The sequence below is a fragment of the Passer montanus genome, unplaced genomic scaffold (assembly GCF_014805655.1).
Source record: "Passer montanus isolate IOZ18808 unplaced genomic scaffold, ASM1480565v1 scaffold26, whole genome shotgun sequence".
Taxonomy (NCBI): Eukaryota; Metazoa; Chordata; class Aves; order Passeriformes; family Passeridae; genus Passer; species Passer montanus.
The window spans coordinates 1,656,329-1,675,696 of NW_024367261.1; the positions used below are offsets into that span (position 1 = coordinate 1,656,329).

The 19,368-nt window shown below is 42.9% G+C and overlaps 1 protein-coding gene across 1 annotated transcript in view; it reads left to right on the plus strand.

Annotated features, from left to right (window-relative positions):
• Positions 1–11,504: 11,504 nt before the first annotated feature.
• LOC120503555 (desmoplakin) overlaps positions 11,505–19,368 on the plus strand; it is a 51,512-nt gene continuing 43,648 nt past the window's right edge. The window contains exon 1 of the mRNA XM_039712143.1: positions 11,505–11,543. Within this exon, the coding sequence (XP_039568077.1) occupies positions 11,518–11,543 (26 nt within the window). The 5' untranslated portion in view covers positions 11,505–11,517. The remainder of the gene's footprint in view (positions 11,544–19,368) is intronic.

Here is a 19,368-nt window from a genome sequence, read left to right on the forward strand (position 1 = left end):
GATCCTCGAGGATCTGCCCTCTAGATCTCTGTGATTGTACTGAGTGGATGGTTTCTCCCTGACAGGTGCAGGCATGTTAATTTAAAACCAAAACAAAACAAAAATCGTTTTAGTAAAGCGAAACCTACGTGGTGTTAACTCCTTCCTCTGCTGTTGTGCTCAGGGCGGGAGAGCAGAGGCTTTGCTGGGCTTCCATTCCTGCCTCTGGCACCATCACCCCTTTGAATCACAGATGCCTCACCCAGTCCTGGCTCTTGTCATTCGGCACCAGCTGTGGCTGTTCCTCCAGAAGTGGGATGCACCAAGCCCCGCTCCAGCTCTCTGTCTCTTGGCAATGTGTTTTTGCTTTTACTTTGTTCTCTGCAAGTTGTTTTGCCTTGTGTTTGCTGTGCCACTGACCCACGGGCCACGGGAGTCCAGGGGCTTCTCCTGCAGCTCGCAGCAGACTCGAGGGAGGGCTCGGATCAAGCCCTGTACTCATGGCACAGTGAAGCCTCTGTTAACATAAATCTCCTTACTCTGCCCTGACAGATGCATCAGACTGTTCAAAAAGGTACTGCTTGTCTTTCCAGCAGCTCCCCTGCCCCTGAACTACAGTGGTATTTGCAATTGTTCACCATGTTTGCAAAACACCAGAAGTGAAAACAATTGTCCAATTCTTTTTTTTCCTCCCTCTGATTTATATACTTTAAAAACTAGTTGCAGACCTCAGGCTGTTTGCAAATCATTAGTGCTTCTTCTTGATAGTTTGGAGGTTGTAGCATGACTGTGCTCAGCCAGAGCAGAAGCTTCTGAAAGATGTGAAATATCTCCATTCCCTATTTTTGATATTAAAGAAACTTTTTAATTTCTGAGGTGCTACACATGTACTCTTATCTTGTCCAGAGAAATTCAAGAGGCACACAGGATATTTTGATACCAGGGAGACCTAAGCAGCTTTCCCATTAGCTCTGTGCAGGTGCATTGGCAAAACTGTAGCTGTCTGTTGTAAGAGAACATGGAGCCATTTTCTGCATATGCAATTTGTGAAGCAATATCAAACAGCACATCTAAAAAAAAAAAAGTGTTATCCTGAATGTTTATGCAATTTGGAGTGAGGTGCATTTGGGTGGGCATGCATCACTTCAAGCTGATCCTTTAAAAAATCATACTGTGGATTTTTCTTTAATAATGGAGGAAAAAAGTCACATCCCCAGTCCACCATTTGATGCCTGAGGAGTTTGCATTGAATCGTACATTGAAAGAAGATGATATACAAAGAACATGCGTCAGCTCAGCTACTTTTTAATCTGTTCCATGATTTGTCCACACTCAGCAGCTTTTTTTTTGGCTGCAACTGAAAGCCAGGGCAGTGCTTCAGGCAAGGGTGTCACCCAAGCTACCTCAGTTGATGAAACTAAAGTTGCTTCCTGAGCATTACTGTCCTGTACATTGCTGGATGAGTTGGTTCTGCATCTGTGGCCAATTTGGATATCTGCAAGTGATTTACTGTGCTCTGAAATGCAGCTGCTTCATGTACAGCATCTGATCTGGGACCACCACTGGGAGTCGTCCTTGCTGAAAGTCAGGGAGAGATTAAAGCCAGCTGAAGAAAAAAGAGATTATTTTTATGGTTGTTCTGGATAGTGTTTTTCCATTAATTCTTTTCATAAAAGATGGAAAACTCTAATCCTCCAAAACATCTGAGCTCCAGTTTTTTTTCTGGTGATTTCCTTTTGGTAGTGAATTATTGGGAGATGGCAGGAAGAAATGCAGAGGGCTGCCTCTTCTGAAGCCTGTGCAAGAGATTTCAAAATAGGAATAAAAAATCCCAACATTTTTGTGAGTACTCAGGCCTGAATTAGCAGGGAAAATTCATTTGGATGCATTTGATCTTGATGATTTGAAGGCAACAATCCTTCAAGGCCTTGCAAATGGGGAAGCCCCACAGGGACAGGCTGAGAAACAGCAGGAATCCCATCTCCCTTTTCCCTTATTTTCTCATAGTTATCTGAGGTACACTGACTACCCCTCAGAAAGGTTTAGTTGTCATGTTTGTTGGCAGCAGAGTGTGTGTCATGTAGGTACACGTGAAAGCATTTGGTGTGAATATTTCCAATATTCCCTGAAGTGTTACTTAGCTAGCACTTGGATAGCAATACCAGATACAGTCCACAACCAGTGTCACAAAAACCAGAATGGCCTGTCAAGTATGAGTGTGGGTATTAATGCAGGGATTAATACAAATACAAATTTTTGTTATGCAGAGGGGTACTGACCTTGTCTGTACTGATTTTAAATTAAGTATAAAATGACTATGATCAAAGAGGTTCATCAGAAAAAAGCCAATACAGCACAAGGTCAGAAAATATAATGTTTCTTAATTTTAATGAAAACAGATGGTATTTTTCCAACTTTTGAGTCTCTGTAAGAAAAAGCTCCAACAACTATTTTTCATCTCTTTCAGTGAAAATTATGTGTAAAAATGTGCCACAAATGTACTTCTTGCAACCACAATTCATTAATGTAAACCTCATGAGTCTACTATGTAGGACATCTCCAGCTTTGACTATTTAGACCATTAAGAAAAAATCCCTTTTGATATTTATTCTGGCTGAGAAGTGAAGATAATACAAATAATGTTAACATATTTACAAAATCCAGCAGTGCTGGCACAAATATGGAAGTGTCCTAAAAAAGAAAAACACACACAAATATGTAACACTTAGCCTGAGAATGTCAACATTTTGGAAAGAAAGTAACAGACTTATTTCTTAGTTATTTCCATTCTAAGTTAGCGCAGGGGGTGCTGTCCCACAAAGATATTTCTGACCTGATTATGACTCTTCATGGGCACGCACTTAACACTGAGATGTGTGTTTGCATACCCTAAGTATCAGGGAAGGGATTGCATGAAATAGATTCATGTGTCCTGCATATTTTTTGGGTATGAATGTGCATCTGACCTTTGCTAAATTTGATTTTGTCAGAAGAGCCTGTATTCCACACATGGGCACTGTGCAGCCGCTGGGGAAACGAGCATTCCTCAAGCAAGTGTGGAAGCAAATGTCATCTGCGGTCCTTGTCTGATAGAAAAGTCAGGTTTCTTCTGGAAGGGGCTGTGCTGCAGGATGCCTGGTACCCCTCTTCTTGGCTGGTTGGTTGTTTGCTCTCTGGGGAAGGGATAGGATGGGGAAATCAGTTAATGATGATGATGATGATGATGACTGATTGGACTGGACTTCATTTCAGTCACTGCAATGCTCACCGGCATCAAATGCAGCACCAGCAAATGTGTCAGGCATTCAAACCACTGCTCTGCTGGGAAAATGGAGCCTCAGGAGCAACACAAGGATGTCTGTGGAAAGCCTCACTGAACTGGGAGAAGCTGTACATATGTGCTTACTGAAATCAGCTTTTGGGTGGAGCACAAATCCTAATTTTTATAGGTACTCTGGTGGATCTGTTGTTCTATGTGTCCATTACACCCATAAATACCCGTACAGTGTAATTACTGGAAAAGCAAAGTCAGTTACTGGAAGATTACTGCCATGGTAATTAAAGAGTTATAGAAAAACAAGGAGCTTTCACCATTTACTAGGAGAGATGTCACCCCTGGGGGAAGGCAAAGTGAATGCAGAAGCATGACCATGGAGGGACGTCATCAGTGGGCTGAGAAAATCTTCAGGCAACATGGATGGATGGATGGATGGATGGATGGATGGATGGATGGATGGATGGATGGATGATAGAGGCTTCCACCAACACCTGTGACACTAAGGAGAGAAGGAGGCACCATAGCTTACTCCTGCCTGTGCTCTTTCATGAGGCCCTGTGTAACCACAGCAGCCCTTTGTGCTCCATATCAATGGCAAGAGAAGAGCAGATAGGAAGAGCAAAGCACTGCAGGACTTCATTCACAGATTTTGTAGTATTATTTCCTGCATTGTAGAAAGGTTTAAGCAAGTTTTGGGTGCCCTTTTTGCTGTAGGAGCCTCTTTCCAGAAGAGGACAGAAGCTTAGTAGTTGTGTGATAAGCAAAATTTGGTGTGGGGAAGAAACATCATCACTATCCCATGTTGCCATGTGAGATCTCGCTGTGGTTCATCTGGGACTGGGTAGGAGCTGGGCACACAGAGAGGGATTGCTCAGTCTCTTCCCCAGCCAGATAAAAAGGTTTTCAAATAAGGAAATTGATTAAATAAATCATCAAATCCAGCAGGCACAAGCATATGCTGGAAACTGTCCCTTGCCTTTTTGTTCCATTTGGGAAAAAGAGGGTAAGAGTAGGATGGGACTCATAGAAGCAACATCCTGAAGGATTAGTTTTACACACAACCATGGGGGTGAGTCACAATCTGGGGCGTTGCAGCAAAAAGGACTGGACTCTCCTGACATCACTGGAGACACTATTCTTCCCCATCCATTCCCAAAGTGGAAGATACTGCTGCTTCTATTTGCGCCAGCCAAGAGAGTAGCAGGTCTGGACTAGTTGTTAAAGAATGTGTTTATCCATACCAAACTGTAACATACTAGTGAAAATATTCTTGTAGCAGAAGCTTACCTGGCCAGCTAAACTAGGAAAATCTTACTGGGCATTGCAGTGATGATGTGGATTTTCCCTCCTTCCCTCTTGTATCTGTTGTGTCACTTGTATTCTCTGCAGGCAAGAGACAAAGTCTAGCTTGGCTGAGATCCTTCTGTGATATAAAATATATTATTCAGTGCTCATTATTGGTATTGTTTGCTTGGATTATATTGTCTTTTCAGATTGAATACAGAGTACATTAAAAAGTACACAGTAATAAAAAGTTACAAGCAGTGGAACTGTAAATATATTTTGGCCCACTCTTCAGCTGCTGTAAATTATTCTCTATGCACTGAAATCTTCTGATAAAGTGCTTTTTACATGGCATAGTAAAATATATGTTTAAGCAGGTTTAGGAAGAGACATTAATAAAGCTAAAACCATGTGACAGGCAGTTCGATAAAGTGGCTTCAGATAAAAAGCTTTTGACAGAGGTATTCAGCAGGATGGGTTTATGAGCTCTCTTTCTGTGCTGATTATTGCATGTGCTTTTTGAGTCAGAAGGAAGGAAGGATTAAAAAAAGAGCTTCTCTGAAAACCATGTTGAAGGATGACATTTGGTATTGGCAGGAGGCAGCAACATTAAATGTGATTAAACACTACACACCAACCGTGTTGCTTCACATAAAACTCCTTGGCATGGGTTACAAGGCACGAATTGGGCACTGAGTCCTTCCCTGAGCTTCTTACCTTTTTCTCCTTGGCCTGGTATGCTAATGAAAGCCCTGGCCCTGCTCTTTCATCTTGTCCCACATTTTTCTTTGTTGATGTGGAAAAGGAGCAAGGGAGGGGGCCTGGACTGGAGAAGGAGAGATAAAGCAAGTTTGTTTTTGGCTGAGTCAGAGGACAGTCAGATGAGAGTTTTCTTTGTAACTTATTAGCTGCATTAATCACTGGGACTGCAGCTACTCCCACTGATGGCCAGAGAAGGGCTTCAATTTCTCACAACTCTGCTGATACCAAATTTGCAGAGAGTTCTCTGCAAAAGCACTCTCCTAGTGCTACTGTCCTAGCAGGTACAATTAGAGTGCTTTAATAGGCATGCAGGACATGTGGAAATATTTTTAATTATATTGCATTAAATACAGCACAACCTCACAGTAGGAATGATCTCTTTATGTCATTTCAAATTAAGTGAAATTATTTTGTGTAGTAGTGATGTAATAAGAGCATCCCTGGGCAACTGGCTAAGACTGGCTGTTTCATTAAAGGAAATAAGGTCTGGGTTCGGCAGTGCTAGGTTCATGGTTGCACTTCATGATCGAAGAGGTCTTTTACAACCTAAATGAGTCTGTCATTCTATGATAATGCTAATACTTTATCACACTGCATGTACTGACAAGGGGCTTAGTGAGAAGCAATCAGTTTGCTTTGGACTGGGTGAAATCATGGGTTGAACTTGCAGAAGTTTTTGACTTTTGAAGTTTTTGACTTTTGAAATTTTTCTAAACACACTTATGTCAGGATAATGTAAATTTCTTCCCCTGTTCTCCTTTATGAAGAAAAGAAGGGAGAGGTAAGATTTCTTTGGTGAACAGTTTATCCCAGTGGAAGGAAGTTCAGCACTTTAGCCCACTGGGCTTTGGCAAATGCCTGTCTGAAGATTTTTGGGCTCCTAACTTTCATCTGGATCCATACCCCTGCTTTCCAAGCAAAGCTTTTCTAAAATAGCTGCCTGAGTAACTATAAAACCTAGAGAAAACAAATGGGACTCACTAATGCCTCACTAAGGCATCTCTGAAAAGTTTCCTTTTAAACAGAAGAACACTTTCCTGGAGGAGCAAAAATGACAGATTATTCATTTTCTGAATGAAAATAGCACAAGGATGAGGGGAGGTGGAGTAAAAGATCACAACCCTCTGAATTATCCTATAGTCCTACTCTTGTCAATGCTGCCAGCATTAGATCCCCATATGCTGAATTGTCCCAGTTTCTTTTTGTTTGGATGTGCTCAGCCTCTGCTCAGCCAAAATCAGCTCCTTTTCTTTCTCCCTGTCGGGTCTCCTGTCAGTGCTCACACAGGGGGCCAGGTTGCAGCAGCAGAGTCTTCCCAGGCTGACCCTCCTTCACCTCTTTGTCTGGAGCTTACCCTCTTCCCCCTGGCACTGCTGACATTTCCCACTTAAAAAAGCCCAAAGGGTTTCCTTTCTCCCTGCCCTATGTTTGCTGGAGCTGATTTAATGTCTGAATATGCACAGCACACGGGGTCCAGTTTCTATTTCCCTGACTGCCCAGAGCATGTGGGGTTTTATATGGCCCTGTAAAAGTTATATCTTAGTCTCCACAAGTCCCACAGATGAATGCAGGCAATCCCACCTGCTCCCAGCACCAGTCTGGCAGTGCAGGCATTGCACCTATCCAGCCCCATTGCTGCAGGGTCTGTTTTATACCACTGCAGGCTTTTTTGGGTTTTCCACCCCTCTCTCTCTCTCCTTTTTGTTGTTGGCAGTGTGATTGCTAACCTGGGCAGTGATTTTCAGTCTGGAAGGCAAGTGAATGTCAGGGAGAAGCTGGAGGGTGTGCAAATAGAGAGTGGCACATGTTCCTGGCTCACTGGTACAACATTGTGGCAGAGCGGACCTGCAGCTGCCAAGGGAAGTGGGCATTTCCATTTGGAAAATGGAAAGCTGACTGGATCCACGCTGCAAAGCACTCCCTCTCCACTGCTGGTTGTCCATATGGGTTTATTTTCAACCTTTATTGTGGTCCCTTCTATAATCACAGCTTGCTAGACCTGTAAAAACAGCGCCTTGTTCTCTCTGCAGGGCTGCCTGATAATTACTCACAGCCATCAGTGGCAGAACCAAGCCAGGCAGGCAGCCAGGGGGCATGTTCCTACCTGCAGCTCATCCAGGAGCATGTTCCCACCTGCAGCTCAGTGTGAAAGATGGTTTATTGATAGTGAGGGGATGGGAGTGGAAGCTACCTGCCTCCCACACCCATTGCTCTGTGCTAGGGCAGCTCCATGGCAGCTGCGTCAGGGATGCATGGCAGAGGCAAATTCTTCCCTCCTGGCCCAGGAAAAGGGCCTGGCCTTTGAAAAGGTCAGATGCAGTGTGACTTTGGAGAGTCAGTAGGAAATAGTGGGAAATAACTCCTGGGGAATCTGGCTGGCATGTTGATGTGGTTTTTTCTAAAGGTGGCTATACTCTGAGACTGGTAGCCAAGACCAACTCTTGGCTGGTCAGTTGAAAGTCCTTCACAACTAAATGCATTATGGAAATACCTGTGGACAGCCTGTGCTTTAAGGTAAAGGCTTGGAATATTGAAAACTTGTATGTGCAACCTGCTTCTCTATTCTTTGCAAGCTCACTCTGTAGGTTCTCAAATATCACCTATCAGAGGATCTGCATGATTCTTTTAAAAGATGGATTTCTAGACCATTGACTGTTTCAGACCACTTTGCATTAGTACAGAGGAGAAAAGGAAAATTATCCCTTCTGTTCTCTCAAAAACCAGATGATTCTTAGCACTGTTACAATCATATCCATCAGAGCATTATCCAAACTTATTTTTCATGAGCAATGTTTCTTTCTGAAGACCACTGCAGGAGGGAGTGTGCTGGAGCTAGATGGAAAGAAAGTCTGGGCAAAATTTGAAGCCTCTGTGCTCCTTTCCCCATGGAATGTGCTCACCCAAACTTTCTAGTTCCCACACTGCTGTACTTTCCTAGCCTCACTATTCCACAAGGGGATGATGCTCAATTGCATTGCTCTAGCAATCACACAAAGAAGGGAGGTGGGCCCTGGCCAACAGGGCTGGGACAGTATAGACATAAAGGAGATAAACCCCCACAATATTTGAAAACAGCAATTTCTGCTATCCAGTGGTTAGCTGCAGTGCAGCAAATCCATCCCTTGTGCACAGCCACTGATATCAATGGATTTAAATGCAAGATGTGCTTGGCTCAGTGGGTGGAATCAAATGTTTCTCTAATCTAGGGATTTTCAGATTAGCATCCAGGATCTCAAGTTGCAGAGAGAGACCACTGTCCTCCTTGGACCTCCCAAGCAAGTTGCAGGAGCCTGGAGAGTGGGGCAGGGGCCTCAGCTCTCCCAGGTGATGCAAAAGGGGGCAGAGGGCCACATCCTTACCCTCTTCTCATGCCTTTTAATTAGCTGGAACTCAAACAAGCCTATTGACAGCTGGGATAATTTCATTTCATATGTTGGCAGGGTGGAGGCCTGCCTGTATTTCCCAGTTCTTCAGGACATGTGTGAAAATGACAGATATAACAAAAGGGACCATGAATGGAACATGCTGTGAAAAGAAGGTAATTGTTTTGATGAGATTGCATTTTATAAGTATAGCAACTCTATAACCCAAAAAGGAGTTTCTGTGCCAAATCCTTCTCTGTTAGAAATAAAACTATTTCTACATAAATCAAATATTTCTCCAGGCAGCATGCTTCTACAAACTGAGTTTGTTTGCCAGTCACTAAAATTAGTCTGCAGTTCTTTTGCATCTCAGGAGACCTTGGTTCTACTGTGCATAAGTGGAAGAACTAAAAATTCTGCCTGCAATGTGGATGGACACTTACATTTCTTAGTCTAAGTCAAGAGATTTAGATATAAGAATACCTAGCTAGTGTCAGACAACACCTGATCTTCTGCTAAGTCCTCCAAGGTACCATAAGCATGGGGTGCTACTTCACAGGATGAAAGGAATTTCCTTTTCTTGTACCAATACTGCTTGTTTCAGTCAGAGCTCCTGGGGGAAAGGGATCATGCTGCAAGAAGACCACTGTGAGGACTTCTTGGTTTTGGCCATGCCCCATGTTACCCCTCCTCTTTTCAGGAGGTAAGTTTGGCAAGAGCCAGTTTTCCATTGTGCCAGCCTCCCTCAGGATATGCTGCCTGGCAGGGTTGCGAGGGGAGGGGAAAGGCACAGCAGCTCTCTGTTGAGGCAGCACCACTTGAATGAAGCATGCCTGAAAAATTCCTAACCACAGACCTGCTGTTAGCTGCAGCAAGATAAAAGGCATATTTTATGAAAGTAACACATTCCAGTGTTGCACGTGTGAGTCAGGAGATGGACAGCATGCGCATGAGTGCTTGTTCTGTTTGTTTGAGGCCATCATTTTGCATCTATAGGATCAAATGTTTATTATTTCTGCTTAATAACAGATCTTGAGACCATCCCACCTGGCTGTGAGCCACACAAGGGGCGCGTAATATGCTTTGTTATTTTACTGTGGTTTTCTGTTTTGTTGAAGGAGATTCTTTTGAGTATGCTATTTTCTGAGGTTAAATGCAGGAGAAGAACTGTAGTAGCTAGAATGATTTAAGGGTAAAAGAGAAAAAAGGTTTGTTTGTTTGACTAGAAATCTTTTGTCAGACCAAGTAATATGGCTGGAAAGATAGACATGCTTTCCACCGCAGTATCCCTTTGTCATGTCTCTTTTTTTCCCACCTAAGCTTTCCCAGCTGATCCCATACAAGGTGCCAGTTCTCCCATAGCAGGGTAGGACTCAAGTGCTCTTGTACTATTTGATAATCCAGGGATAAGGGGAAGTCAGACTGCCAGCTTGTGATCCAAAATGATCCTTTGAAGACAATTTTTCCCTCTTGAAGCCCAACATAAAGTCTCCGAAGTAAAAGTGGAATTACCTACCTTTCCAAAAGTTATGCTTTAACTCAGCCACAAAATGTAGGTTTGATAAAAGATTAGATTTACAAGGTGAGATAGCATAGTTTGCCTTGTGCCAGGGATCAATTATATTATCAAACCAGTTCCTTCTGGCTTAAAAATTTCATCTCTGTGAAAGGCAGCCCACTGTTTTAAGCTATGGCTGTATGCAGGATAGAGCACACTTAGAAAATGCTCTCTGTTACATCTCTTTCAGCCATCTCGTGCTGGCATATCCATCTGTTTATTGAGCTTGTTTTTTTCCTTTATCGAGTTTGTTGTTTTCCTTTATCGAGTTTGTTGTTTTCTTACGAGGTGATTGGTAGTGGTTTGCTGACCTTCTGACAGTGTCTGAGGGCACAGATGAGAAGAAGGTGTGGAAAAATACCCTTTACCTGAAGCAGAATGAGATTCCTGCAGTTGTAGGGCTGGTGGTACACAGCTGGATGAATTTCCCTGCTCTCTTCTGCTGGAGCTGCATTTTTGCAGGCTGTGGGAGCCATGGGATCCTGGGGCTCTGTAAACCTGCTGGGTTTCAAGCAGGGATAAAGCTCACTTTGAGCCCTGTGCCTATCCATGCCTGCACTGCTCCTGAATATTCATGTTACCTTACAAGGTTTTGCTGCCAAGGCTTACACTGTACCACAGTTTTACTGAAGTAAATCCTTATTACTGGGCCAATCTGCCCTCTGCTGAAAAAATTATAACATTCATAGAAAACATGTATATTCTTTGCAGAAATATGTTGTGTCGCTCTTTTCTGCAAGAAGTGACCAGCCTTCTTCTTGGAGTATTAAAGAGAAAGATAGAGTTAGTAGGATTGGAGAGGTAAGATCTGCAAATCATACACAGAAATTTTTTCTTGATTCCATTAAAAAATGACAAAATATATTCTTTCAACAGAAATCATCAGTATTTAAAACTTGCAGGAAAAACCAAAATTGTATTTTTGTAAGTCCTTGCTTCACATAATGGATTATCCTAAATGCATCTATTGCTGAAGTCAGCCTTCCTTCCTGCTCCCTCTCTCCAGGTTTTCCTGTCTCTCTGCACTGAGTTTGGAGCCTCTTGCTTTCACAAGCGATGCCCTTCCTGACCCCTGTCTCTGTATCTGCTCACACATTCCTCCCTTATCTTGCTCTCAGGCTGCTCCAGATTCCCTCCAGACCATAGCCCATACTAGACCACACGTGTTTGCAGAGCCCAGCTTGGTGCCTTCTAACAGAACTGGCTTTCATCCTGACTCTGAGTCATATGACCTTCCTCTCTTTTTTCCACAACCTTCTGTATATGCATGAACCCTTTAAACAGCAGCATCCAAAATGTTTCTCCATCCACCTCCATATTTGTAAGTCTGCATATATGATCAATGTTTAAATTAGGTAGCTGCTATGCTATTCTGAGTCTGTTCTAGCTGTATTTTACCTAGACTTTGGTGACCTCTGGGCAAAGGCTCTGCTGTGCATGCTTATAAATCATTAAATACGCCATTAATGCTCAAAAAATAAGAACATTATTCATCTTTGAAATGACTTTGAAATTAATTTTTTGTTTGAAGCAGCTTAGGAAAAATCTGTGGGGTGAAAATTTAGTCAATAAAGTCAATGGGAATTCTGCCACAGGGTGTTTTTGAGTACAGTCTTACAATTATTGTTGTCCTGTTGCAGGTTTAGGTTATTAGTTTTCTTTTACTTTATTTTTATATAGATAAATATCATCTATAATAAGTTCCCTTTCTCTTTTAAATGTCACAGATTCAAATGTCTTCTGGCTTTGCAAATTTGTAAAGTTGACTACATTTTGCTTGTTAAAATAATGTGACCTCAACAAAGCATATTTTTTTCCCAAATGGATCACATGGGACAACACCTCTTTCAGGGTGATACCCAGCTCCAGGGAGAGAAGACTCTAAAATACACTGAATGCGTGTTGCTATAACACGCCTGTGCCTAAATATGTGGTGCTGTTACAAACTTCAGCCCTGTAGAAACCCTACTGTTTATCATTGTGAGAGGCTCCACCCCAAACAGTAATTAGAGCGAAGCTCCTGTCATAAATCCGCTGGCATCCCAACTGAAGCCGGTGTTCTCTGGAAACAAAGGTTATCTCCTCCTTTTGCTGCAGGTCCTTTGAACTTCCTGTGGTCAGGGAATCCTCCTGGTTTCAGCTAGAATAACAATTATGAAACTATCCCTGCTCTCCTGGCTGGGGTTCATGTCTAATTAACTTTAACAGGAGTCATAATTTTAAGAGTGATTTCTCAAAAGCTTTATAACTCAAGACAATTAAAGCTTGAGAGAGAGCGCGCGAGACAGGGAAGGGAGGAAAACAGAGGCACTCCTTGGGGCAGGGCACTTCATGCGTATTAAAGATGTGACTCATTCCTGCCTCTAGTCCCAGCAGAAGTAATACCTTCTGAATAAGTTCTGCGTGCTAGATAAAAACTTGTTAGCTGGTGCAAAAATTGTATCGTGCGTGCCAGAACAAGCACCCTGATGGGCTATTCCCATCAAAAACAAGGCACACGGCAGTGGATTTTTCAGTATGTTGGTGTAAATTTTGCACAGGGTTTTCAGCTGTGGAAACTTGTCAAAGTCTGCAGAAAAAAGGGATTAAGGGGAAGGAAATGCAGACCAATGAATGAATGAATGAATGAATGTAGTCGTTCTTCTGGAGCAGGATGTTTTTATTCTTGTTATTCATGAAATACGTGGTAGTGCATATAGAATACACCCATCAGTCAATTTGATAGGCAAAACCTGATTTTCTTGAGGACATGTGAAGCTAGAAGGGAGATTATAGCCATGTAGAACATGAAAATCCTGGGAACCCCCTAGGTCTGACTTTTTGTGTGTTTATTTAAAAGTAGCTCTGCATGCAGTACTGTATATATGATCAGTATTATCTTAAGCCAGGGCATCCCACAGACCTCTCACAGACATGATGCGAGGACAACATCTTCATGCATGAAGGATCCAGCCTGCAGCAAACATACAGGAAATCAGGTTTTGTGACAGAAATCTGAAATGTTTGTTTGAAATCTGAAACGGTTTTAAGGAAAACTCCTGCTGCTACTACAGAGGTGATCCCTCTCATTACTAGTAGCATGAGGATTCTAGAGGAAACAGTGGTTTTTTACCACAAAATTGGCTCAGAGCAAGTTTAAAAGCACAGCATACACAAAATCCTAACTGATGTTCCAGGGGATCTGTTGCTAAACCCACAGTGGACTTCACTGAAGGACTGTATCCACAGTTTCCCCTGGAGCAGCCTTCCAATAGCCCTGCAGAAAGCTGCTCACCTGCTCCAGATGAAACAACACAACAAAATGAATGTCTCAGTATGACGAGAGACTACGAGTGAGCCTACACAACCCATGGCCTGCTGGGGAAGCAAACCCTGACTGCCTCGGGAAAAAAAGTCTGACCTAGGCAGTGGAGCATCTTGTGTCCTTGGAGCTGGGACCTGGGAATTTTGTGCCCTCTGGGAGGGAGAGAATTGATTTTCTCAGTGTAGAAGCCTGGGGGCAAACCAGCATATAAGTGGTATGGACAATCAGGGGCCCAGGAGTGAAAGAGGGAGCAAACCGCAATGATAGTGTTGATGTGTCCTAAGGATGATGTCTAATGGTTTTACAACATATTGTTGTAAGCAATGAACATTAATCTTCAACTGTAAATGAGCTTGTTTGCCATTTACTCGGAAGAATTTTGCATTGTTTTCTGCTTGTTACGTTTCTAATGTTAGCATAGCTGTTATGTTGTCTCATCTCATTAGTTTTTTGGATAATTTAGCACCTTTTGGAGATGTCAAAATACAGAGGATATTTTTGGAAAGTATTTTGTCACTATTGTTACTGGCAAAATTATGATCAGCTCTAATGTTTTAGCATGCTTGAATGAGAATATCACTAACACTTGAACACATCTTTGTCCTTTATTCTTCCATTACAAAACCAATACTGACAGTTCCACCTTCTCCTAATTGCTATCATCCAGCAACAAGAAATAAATTTTAAAAATCATGCCCTAGGAAAAACCTTGTCTTTGTCCACCCAAAAGGCAGAAATATCAGGGTCCCTACTGAGTTTGTCAGAATTTGTGTGTATGCTACGGAATAATAAAGAAGGTGATTTATGTCTTTTGGAATGAGGATATTCCAGAGTAGGTGTGGTGGGATCATGCTGCTAGCAAACCTTTTTGAGGGACAGTGGTAAATGCAAAAGCTTTGTAACATGAATGAGGAGGTGTGGATTGGGAATAGTCAACATGGATTTACCAAGGCTGGATCATCAGATCACACAGGCTTTGCAGGACCTCTAGAGGTCTCTCATCCCACCCCTCCACAAAGTAGGTCCAGGTAGAGCAGGTTGCTCAGGGTCTTGCCCAGCTGGATTTTGAGTATCTCCAGGGTGGAGACTCCCCAGCCTCCCTGGGCACCTGCTCCAGTGTTTACCCTCATGGTAAACTTATTTTCCCTAATATTGACTGGGAATTTCCCCTGCTTGACAAAACTGATTGCTCTGTGTGATAAGGGAAGAAGAGCAGTTGTTATCTGCTCTGAGTTTAACTTAGTTAGGCATGATTTCCTAGAGCACCTTCGTATCTAGGCTGGAACATTCTGGTCTGAACAGGTGGATTAGTAGGTGGGTGAAAGACTGCCTTGCTTTTTGAGCTCAAAGGGTTCATATTCTACCTGGAGGCTTTTATAAGCAGAATTCCTCTGGGATCTATTCAGGCAATTTAATATCTTTGTCAGTGATGTGAAAGTGGAGACAGTGTGCACCCTCATCGAGCCTGCTGCTGTCACCAAACTCACCAAAGGAGAGCGAATGACACGTGCCAGGGCAGAACTGCCAGAGCAGCTGGAGGAAGGCACTGAGAGGAACCTCATGCAATTGACAAGGACAACTGTGAGGTCCTGCAACTGGTGTGAAGCAGCTCCTTGCAGCAGCACAGGCTGCTGCTGAGCTCTGCAGGCAAAACTCCACAGCCAAATATGTCCAATACACATGTGAGCCCCTTCCTTCTCCTGCCCAGCACCTCTGCATAGGAGCTTTCCTTGGGCACAACGTCTCTCTCATTTCCTGTGTGCCACTTCCCGTGTGCCCTTTGCCCAACTCACAGGAAGGTGGAGAAGCCCTGAGTGCTTCTGCCTCTCCCAGAAGAGCCAGGTTGTGCTTCCTCTTGTTCTTGTCTGCATCAACAAGTTGCATTAGCTACAAAAGCACAAGAAAGCGCAGTGCTCTACACAGCAGTCCAGTTCATAATTATTATTTTATTGCTTTCTTGCAGACAAAACTTTTTTCAAGGATGTGGCTAGAGTCTGTCCTGGAGGTGAGGCCATTCCAGTCATGTAACTGGCAGGACTGGACTTGTTCTTAATTTAAATTCATATTACATTTAGCAGAGTGGCATGGGAAAGTGAAATTTCTGCTTATATTGAAGGAAATCATGTATACAGGACATTATGTACGTATATACATACAACTTTCATATTGAGTGAGGTTTTACAGGATCTGTTCACAGGTGTTTTAAACTGTACTTGAGCACACTAAGGTCACTCAAAGCTATGCACAAGGCATAAGAGGCATTTGTACAGTGAGCTGATCTGGATTCCTACAATGCCATTTGGAGGTAATTTTCTAGCAATCCATGCAGAAAAAAATAAAACTATTGACCCCTCAGTGCCAGCACAGGAGCTCAGAGCTATGCCAAGAAAGTTAACACAAGTAATCATTTTTCTTCCTTGCTTCCCATCAAAGTAATTTTGTATGTAGAGGGTTGACTCCGGCTGGATGCCAGGCACCCACCAAAGCCATTCTATCACTCCCCTCCACAAGTGGACAGGGGAGAGAAAACAGAACAAAGGGTCAATGAGTTAAGGACCAGGAGAGACATGACTCACCAAATATCATCATGGGCAAAACAGACTCAACCTGGGGATGTTAATTTAATTTATTACTAACAAAATCAAGGTAGGACAATAAGAAGAAAAATAAATCTTGAAAATACCTTCCCTGCATCCCTTCCTCCTTCCCATTTCTACCTCCTCTGCCATGGTGGCACAGGGAGACAGAGAATGGGGGTTATGGTCAGGCCATGACAGAACATTCCTTCTGCTGCTCAGAGAGCAGCTTCTCCTGCTCCAGCTTGGGGTCCTTCCTGCAGGAAACAGTCCTCCATGAACTTCTCCAGTGTGACTCCATCCCATGGTAACAGTTCTCCACAAAGTCCTCCAACATGGATCACCTTTCCACAGGGTTCAGTCCTTCAGGCACAGCCTGCTCCAGCAAGGGTCTCCTACAGGGTCACAAGTCCTACCAGGAGACCCGCTCTGGTGTGGGCTCCTCTTTCCACAGGTCTACAGGTGGAAAGAGAAGTCTGCTCCAGGGAGCTTCCCACAGGCTCATAGGCATCCACCTGCTCTTGTGTGGGTCTCCTCCATGGGCTGCAGGTGGATCTCTGCATCCCCATGGTCCTCCATGGGCTGCAGGAATACAGCTGCTTCCCTGTGGTCTTCACCCCAGGCTGCAGGGGAATTTCAGCTCCTGGAACACCTCCTCCAGCTCCTTCTCCACTGACCTTGGTGTCTGTAAGGCTGTTCTTCTCACATATTCTAACTCTGTTCTTCTCTGGCTGCAAACAACTTCTGCAATATGTTCTTAAATATGCAGTAATTCTTAAATATGTAAATATGTTATCACAGAAGTGTTACTATCACTCCTGACTAACTCAGCCTTGGCCAATGATGGGTCTGTCCTGGAGCTGTCTAGCACTGGTTCTGGGGAAACTTCTTGTCAGTTTCTCATAGAAGCCACCCCTGCAGCCCCTCTGCTACTTCAGACCACGCAAACTCAACACAGCTGCCAGCCTTGCTGGTTCTCATGCTGCTAATCATGCAAAAAATTAGCATTTTTATGGAAACAGCTGATGTTTCCTAAAGGGACCTAAATCACCCTAGCACAGAAGTGGATCTAAACAGAGGAAATAAAACAATAGCTTTATTTCCTACATGTCTTACTCAGACCTACTTACATAGAGAAGATATCGTAGATACCCACACATCCAAATCAGATGGAGAACTGGGAAGAAAACACTGATGCAAAGTAGCTTCTTTAGCATCTCATCATATTAAGACTTTAACTCTCTGGTCTCTTTATCAGACTTTTATAATTACATGGAGCAGAGAATGAGAAGGCAGAAAACTAAATGCAATTGATTCTGCTATTTGAACTACAAGGTTCGTGTACGTGTTTGGGGGAAGGAAGCAAAGCACAGCAGTTCCTGAATGCTGAGCAGCAGAACTACAGCAATAAGTGAGGAGGAAGAGAAGGAGGAAAATATTGTCTCAGAGAAGCTTAGGCAGCACTGGAATTTGGTCTAGATTGGAGAACACTTCCACATTTACACCACCACATCTTGAAAGCTGTGGAAATCACAGATGTTTCATGATCTCCAGTGGCTGCCTTGCTGTATTCTGGTCCCTCTGATGAGAACTGCTCAAGGTTTAAATGAGTTCTAGCATAGGCTGTGCTTTTATAATGGAGGAAAATACAGCTGGAATAAAAGAGCTGCCCTTTCTGATCAACATGACTCAGCTGGAGGGAGGAGAGAGGCTGACTTCCAACTTCTCACTTCTGAATTTGTCATTAGAGAGTTAAGGGGGGGTTGTGTGAGAGAGAAGGCTGCCTCTTTTTCCTTTATTTTCTCACTTGTACTGCAAACTTGATAGTAACAAAATCCCCTGTTGAATGATGAGAATAAAAAGGACTCTTAGGAAACTTTCTGAAGTCAATTTCAGAAGTTATTTATTTAAAAGGCTTTTTCGCACCCATCAATTCTTGAAGCTGCCTTTGCCAAGTAGCGCAAGGTCCCTTTGGTGTGGTGAGCTCTTGCTGGCTAGGTGTACAAGCATGCACAGCTGGAGCACACAACACTGTGATAACATCTGGAATTTGTACAGAAGGTATCTTGGTAAGGAGGTTTCCAATTCTACCAGAAGATAAATTGCCCTCCATAGCCTCAGGGCTTTGGAGAACAAATATTCCTTTAAGGATGACACCTCCGCTCCTCAGCTGTGAGAAGAAGAGCTTCTGGCACAGTAACGAACTGAATCTTTACTTTCCCTGGTTGTTATCAAAGTAGTTGTGGTATGACCCACAAATTCAACATGAAATGACAGGTCTGCTTGCAAAAACTAGTGCAAAGTGAGTTAATTTGCATTTCTTTACATATATTAGATCCAATTCTCCATTATCCTCCACATATATACCTTGTATATACCATAAAAGCTCAGCATAGGGGAGATGTGCATGAAAATCTTTTTATAAAGTTTTACACTCCCCTTCTCCATTAAGTTGGTAAAGATGCTTGGAACCTTTATAACTGCTCTGATCTGGTATTCCCTTTTACAAGGTATTTTAAATTATGGTGGTAACATTTTAATAAGGCTATCAGTGCCTCAGGACAGTGCTATAACCCAGTTATTTGAGATGTTGGGATGACAAACATCTGTTACGATGTGCAACCTTGCTGATGGAAGATTTGCTCTAATGACGGGGAACTCTCAGTGTCTACAGGGCAACTGTAGAGGCTCCCATTTGATCCTTCACTTTTATTTCAAAGAATGCACAAGCAGAAGAAAGGGATGGGTGTCAATAAAATCATGGTGCTCCTTATCCCCTTGGGCTTGAAGACACCTGGGTGATAATTAGAGCAGCCCCAGTGTGAAGCAAGTGTAAAGATCCTTTGAGAGCTTCTGCTGTCCTACTTATCACCTTGCACTGTGTGGTTGAACAGCTCTGTGGTATCTAACAATTACCAAACTGTCTGAATAATAAGGGGCAGATGCCCCTTGCCAAAAGTTCATATTTTATTAAAATAATTCATAAATTAATGCATTTTGCATGCATGGGGTGTGGCTTGATCCAAGATTTTTGTCCAGCTACTAAAGAATAATTAGTCAGAAATAGCCTTCTATTGCTCTCAGCACTTTTAAGTATCTTGAGATATGTTAACTTCTCAAGCTCTAGCAAACATCACCAGGTGATGGTGAAAGAAACAGAATGGTGAAGTGAGACTTTAAAGGAACCATAATAATGTTACATTAAATATTTTGTACAGTCACTGTTTGAATGCTCCACTTGCAGCAATATGAAATGAGGATCTGTG